Source organism: Akebia trifoliata, chromosome 11 (assembly GCF_017979445.1).
Source record: "Akebia trifoliata isolate Shusen 1 chromosome 11, ASM1797944v1, whole genome shotgun sequence".
Taxonomy (NCBI): domain Eukaryota; kingdom Viridiplantae; phylum Streptophyta; class Magnoliopsida; order Ranunculales; family Lardizabalaceae; genus Akebia; species Akebia trifoliata.
Window position 1 is genome coordinate 11,491,313 of NC_141385.1, and position 6,682 is coordinate 11,497,994.

The 6,682-nt window shown below is 35.4% G+C and overlaps 1 protein-coding gene across 1 annotated transcript; it reads left to right on the top strand.

Annotated features, from left to right (window-relative positions):
* The first annotated feature begins 879 nt into the window (after nt 1–879).
* LOC147390927 (E3 ubiquitin-protein ligase SINAT5-like) lies at nt 880–4,634 on the top strand. Its single transcript, XM_086459521.1, is given in 4 exon segments — nt 880–1,260; nt 3,090–3,476; nt 4,118–4,453; nt 4,455–4,634. Coding segments are annotated over 4 exon segments (936 nt in total). The 5' UTR covers nt 880–1,071; the 3' UTR covers nt 4,479–4,634.
* Nucleotides 4,635–6,682: the final 2,048 nt, after the last annotated feature.

Genomic DNA, 6,682 nt, shown 5'->3' on the forward strand with positions numbered 1-6,682 from the left:
TGCATGGTTGTAATTCTCATCCAAGACGACTCGTCCGATATGTCTTGGTATCATCCACCAACGAGATGGATAGACAAGTCAAACATATCGAATGAGATTTAAAATCACGATTCATTTTTCTCATTGTTGAACGAGACAACTCAAACGTATCGAAAAACTCGTCCAACACGACTCGATATCATTCATGGACGAGACGAGACGTCAAAACGAGTTTTAAAACCATGCCTAGGCGGAATAAGGCCTAACAATGTCACTTTGATCCGTTATTATATTGTATATATGTGTACTATATATGTGTGATTTAAAAAAAAAAAAAAAAACTGAAGTATGTCATAAAATGATAAGTTCATTCTCTTGACCAACCAATTTTTCAACTCGAATGAAGATTGTACCCTATGTTGATGAAAAGTAGTACTAAACGAATCCAACCAACTTCAAAAGAGACATGAGTTTAGTTTTTTGTTTTTTTGGTAAATTTTAAAAAATGGTTGCAAATCCGATTTGACATCGGTAGGACCAAACTTAGGCATCCTACAGCACTACGTTGACGTGGTGGTGTGAGTAGAACCATAAATACTTTTCACTTGTATCTCGAGGAAACATCGATGGTTATGTGCACACCACCACTTTAGTACATTGTTGAAGGCAATGTCGTAGGAAGTCAGTTTAGCCAATTTTATATATGTAAATCAACTTGACCCATCAAAACTGGGCATGGGCTTAGCCAACTTAGGTTAAATGAGGCCTACCCTGCTTAGGGCTGGGTCAGGGCTCATCCAAGCCCGGCCCAAACCCACTTATTGACACCCTTTACTCAACACCCACCCTTCCTTCCATCATTTGTCTTACGGATAATTGATGTTTCGAATGTGATAATAGAACTCTCTCTCTCTCTCATTATTTGTTCTTTTTCTTTGATTTCTGCAACTTGGTCGGTGTTTTTTTTTTTTTTTTTTATCTTCTATTATAGGATTCGTCTAACCTCTAACGAAATACAGAGAGAAGAATCGAACAAAAAATAAAATAAAAGAAGAAAACCCATCAACAAGAATCGATTACATTTGTGCATGAATGGAGTTGGATAGAACCGAATGCATCTCATCCTCGGATGGGATCGACGATGATGAAATCCATCACCATATCTTCTCGTTAAAGCCCCACAACAATATTGTCTCTTCTGCTGTTTCTCCAGCAACGAGCGTCCATGATCTGCTTGAGTGCCCGGTCTGCACCAATTCAATGTACCCTCCAATCCATCAGGCCAGTTCTTTGATCCATCATTTTTAGTTGTTTCTCCTTTTCTTTTTTTGGGAATTTTATGGGTTTTGGTTGTTGAATTTGATTCTTTATGGAAAATGCTTATCTGGGTTTCCATCATGTATATTATTTTTTTCTTGCTTGATTTTTCGGTTTTGAGATTTCATACTTCTGTTTTATCAGTTTTCTTTTATTTTTTTTTTAATTAATTTATTATTATTATTATTATTTATTTTTTTGTGGGTGGGGGGAGAATTGTTGGATTTTATGGGTTTAGGTTGTTGAATTTGATGCTTTATAGGTTTGCAGGTTTAAAAAATATATATCCAAGATGGGTTCTTGTATGAGTTTTTGGTTTTGACTTTCAACATATTGTTTAATCTGTTTTTTGGTATGTTGGGATTCAAATTTTTGGATTTGGGTTGATGAGTTGGGTATATTTGGGGAGACAGTGAGAGTGTGTGTTGAAGAATTTGTTGATGCAAGGTTGTTATTTGCCCAATTTTAAATTTGGGTTTCTAAATTTTCGTGCATTTGGAGAGTTTTTTTGGGGGGAAGATTAGAACATGAATTGTGAAATATTTGTTTATCTGAAGTTGATTTTGGTGCACTTTGGTCTTGAAACTTTGTTATGCTTTGGTGAGTTTATAGAGGCTTGACATTTTGGGGGTTTTGTTGATTTGTTTGTGATGGAGTTTCAGATATTTTGTATTTAATTTGGTTCGTGGGTGATCTTTGTTTTTGCCTTTTATATATATATAGTGATGTGTAATTTGGATTTTGGTTGGTGAGTTAAGATTATGCATTTGGGGAGTAATGGGCTTTGTTTTTTGAAGGTTAAGGGTCCTTCTGATGTTAAATGTGAACCAGAAAAAATCAATGTTGCGCATTAAAACAAAAGGAAAAATAGATTAATTAATGATGGGAATCAGCAGGGAATGTAATAGGGTTGAAATATATCATGGGTTTTTCAAGATTTTTGTGATTTTATCTTCTTGTCCTTTGGTTGTTTATTTTGGCTTCATTTCTGTTCTATGTTCAATTCATTGCCTTTATTTTCTTTTGGGAGTTCTTTCTAGCTCTACTCTTTCTTGAAAGATAAATCATTGTTTTTGGGCATTTTGTAGATATGATTCTTTTCTTTCATTTGTTTCCTTTCATTTCCCCTTTTGCTTTTACTCTTTTTCCTTTTTTTATTCTTTTTCCAGATATAGTATTTGTCTCTTGTATTGTCATGGATTACCTTCATATACTTGTTGGAATAAGATTGTTTAGGTTTTAATGATTAAGAAAAGTTCACGATTTTTTTTCCCTTTGTTCTTTATTTGTATCTCACCTTGTTTATTTTTTGGTGCATTTTAGAAATACCTCCCATTGAATTAGTGATATTATGTTTAACCCCTTGCAGAATGCAAGCTTAGGTTTACCCCCCTTGACTGTAAGTCAATGTTGCTTTTTTTCTTGATGATTTAACAATGAAATTTTGATTTAGTAATTTAAGTATTTGAAGAGCATTTTGAAAGGAAAATTAAAATTTCACCATTAAATCATCAAGAAAATGCAACGTCGAATTATGATCAAGGGGTGTAAACCTAATATAAACAATTTAACTGTGGGTATTTCTAAAATACCCTATTTTCCCCCTTTTGTTCTTTATTAGGAATTTCTGTGATTGGATCAATGGTTGACCTGAGATTAGCATTGCAATGAGAGCCATGTTGTCTTCTGCCGTTTTAGTTTAAGTTTGTACTCTGCTTGCTAATTCTACTTAGCTAAAGAACAGACGACAAAAAAGGGTTAATTGCTTAGCTAACACATTAGCATTCATGCAGTGCCACAATGGGCACACACTGTGCTCCACCTGTAAAACAAGGGTTCACAATCGGTGCCCAACTTGTAGACAGGAGTTAGGAGATATCAGGTGTCTAGCATTGGAGAAAGTGGCCGAGTCACTCGAACTTCCCTGCAAGTACTTTTCTTTGGGTTGCACCGATATCTTCCCTTATTATAGCAAGCTCAAGCACGAGGCTTTGTGTAACTTCAGACCATACAACTGCCCATATGCTGGTTCAGAGTGCTCTGTTGTTGGGAACATCCCTTTCTTGGTTTCCCATCTGAGGGATTATCACAAGGTAGACATGCACACAGGATGTACATTCAACCATCGATACGTGAAGTCTAATCCCCGAGAGGTTGAAAATGCCACCTGGATGTTAACAGTAAGTATGATTTTCATTTTTAGTTTCTGTTTATTGGTATCTATATAATACGGTAAATGCTAGGGATTCCCAAGAGAAATGTACCTCTTGGAAAATGTGTTTCCGTAGGAACTGATCTTGATGAAATCTGCTTTTTTATCTTTCCCCTTAAATCCCAAGTGTCATGTTAATGGAGAGCCTCAACCGTGGAGTTGGGCTTATATGGAATACTGGATAACTGAGGAATTGGTGAACATATTACAGTATGGTGGATAGGGCTAGACGACGCCCATGTATGCAGGATAAAATACTGCTAACGCTTTTCTGCTTTTCACCATATATTAGTACATGTGGACCACCTATGTGTCGATTCAAACCATTCACTTGTTATGCAACATCTTGGATGGAGCATAGGTCAAAATTTATTGGTTGGTCGATCTCTAGTGGTCTAACTATAGGTAAAACTAAAAGTTTTCTAGATGTGAAAGATAGATTGTAGTGAATAAATTAATTTGAAGGCACTACTGTATCTTTCTTGATATTTTTTATTTCAAGATTGCCTAGTTCCCTCAGTTTCACAAAAGGATGAGAACAACCATCTTGAATACTCAATTTTTTTTTTGTTTTGTTTGGGCTCAATTTTTTGTTTTTTTGTTTGTTAGGTCTTCAATTGCTTTGGTCAATACTTCTGTTTGCACTTTGAAGCCTTCCAAATAGGTATGGCCCCTGTCTACATGGCGTTCCTCCGTTTCATGGGCGATGAAAATGAGGCTCGGAATTTCAGTTACAGCTTGGAAGTTGGGGCAAATGAACGAAAGCTTATATGGGAGGGAACACCTCGAAGCATCCGTGATTGCCACAAGAAGGTCCGGGACAGCAATGATGGCCTCATTATTCAACGTAATATGGCACTTTTCTTTTCTGGTGGGGACAGGAAGGAACTGAAACTACGGGTTACTGGGCGGATATGGAAAGAGCAACCAAACCTGGACGGTGGAGTGCATAGCCAACCTCTGTAGCTGAGAGGTGAGACGCACTCACCATGTCTTGGTTCTACTTGACATCAGTTGTCTCTGTATGTTGTATGTATGCCAATATTCCAACTAAAATGAAAACTTTTGCAATGTGTCCGGTTGATGAAGTGTGGAAATAAAGAAAGATCCCCTCAGTATCTAATAATTCTTTTGGTGTTTAGTAAACTCAATTATCAATGAATCTAATGCAACCTAGATCATGCTTGGGGAACATGGTTTCAAAACTCAGCTTGACGTCGCAGCTCTATCGTGGGCGATACCGAGTTGTCTCAGATGAGTCAAATTGAGTCGTTCGAGGCAACAATTAACTCGGTTTTATAATAATAGATTAAAATATATTTAAATCAAAATAATTATATGTTTTTAATAAAATAAGGTAGGTTTGGTGGTGTTTAGTCATAAAATCATGTTTTTATTATTATTTATTGTATATATGGGTCAGGTTCAAGGGACATATGAGAAAACATATGTAAAAACAATGTAACATTAATAAATTTTCAAAATATGGGTTAGAAATTTTTTGATGCTTTAGAACATGGACCGTTGATTTTTTGCCAATTTTTGTCAATAATTTGTAAATCACTTTTGATGGATTTAGAAGTTTCTGATTGAGTTGATTTTTTGTGAGGATGATCTTCTCATCGTAGTGACCATCTTTGCAAAAAATCAGCTCAATCCAAAACCTCTAACCCATATTTTGAAAAACCATTGTTTTTTCATATGTTTTTACATATGGCCCTTGAACCGCCCCATATATATATATATATATATATATATATATATATATATATAGGGGGCGGTTCAAGGGCCATCTGAGAAACCGTCTAAGAAAACTTTCGTTTTTCAAAATAAGGGTTAGAGGTTTTGGATTGAGCTGATTTTTTGCAAGGATGGTCACTATGATGAGAAGATCATCCTCACAAAAAATCAGCTCAATCAGAAACTTGTAAATCCATCAAAAGTGATTTACAAATTAGTGATAAAAAGTGGTAAAAAATCGACGGTCCACATTCTAAATCACTTTTAACGGGGTTAGAAGTTTCAGATTGAGCTGATTTTTTTTTGGATGATCTTCCCATCATAGAGATCATCCTCACAAAAAATCAGCTCAATCCAAAATTTCTAACCCATATTTTAAAATTTTATTTACCGTCGAAAGTTTTCTTAGACGGTTTCTCAGACGGCCCTTGAACCTGACCCATATATATATATATATATATATATATATATATATATATAAATTTCTAAAAAACAATTTATTTTAATAAAAATCTATCATATCAATATCGTTTGTCTTGCAAGATGATGTGAAGATTGAGACACCATGCATATCAATATCATTGTTGCACGATGTTGAGATGATTGGATGTGTCCAAATCCTTCAAACAAGATTTAAAACCATGTTGGGGAATAGGTAAATGTCCATTAGCCATGCTTTATTGCATAAGTATTTGGCTTATTGTGTGAAAACCATGCCTATTTTTTATTTAGATGATGGGGTGTTCAAACCATAGATCCGACTAACAAGGGCGAGCCAATTGGCCTCTTAGAGCACCATATCTTGCCCAAATCCTAGGGTGTGTGCAACGAGGGAGTTTCAACTTAAGACCTCTCCCAAGATACTACCCCCAATACTCTTTAGTTAAAGAGACCTGCTATTGCCATGCCAACTTTTGTTAATGCCACATCAATTCTTATGTAAATCACCAAAGAATTGCACACAGTTGGTGTGGCAGTGGCGGCAGCTCTCTAGGTAAAATATCAATGATTACAAATTCAAAGAGAGATTATGCATCCGACCATGTTTGGATTGAGAGAAGTGGAGAGAGGAGAAATTCACGAAGAGAAGAGAATAGAAGAGAAGGGAAGAGAAACTCAATTTCTCTCCACCACGTTTGGATTGACAGGAGAGAACTTGGGACAATTTTGAAAATTTAAAATATCTTAAAAGAGATCGTTGGAATTATAAAATATTTTAAATGGATTTCTCTTCATTTTTGGAGAGAGAAAACTCACCTTTTTTTTTCCCTCTCTTCTCTCCCCTCTTAACAATCCCAACAAGAGAAATTGAGAGAAACTCATTTATTCTCTTCTTATCTCTCCATTTCTCTCAATCCAAACACAGGGTAAGGATATTAATAATTTGAATTAGAAATTGATTAATTAGATTGATTTGTTTGGCAAAATAATATC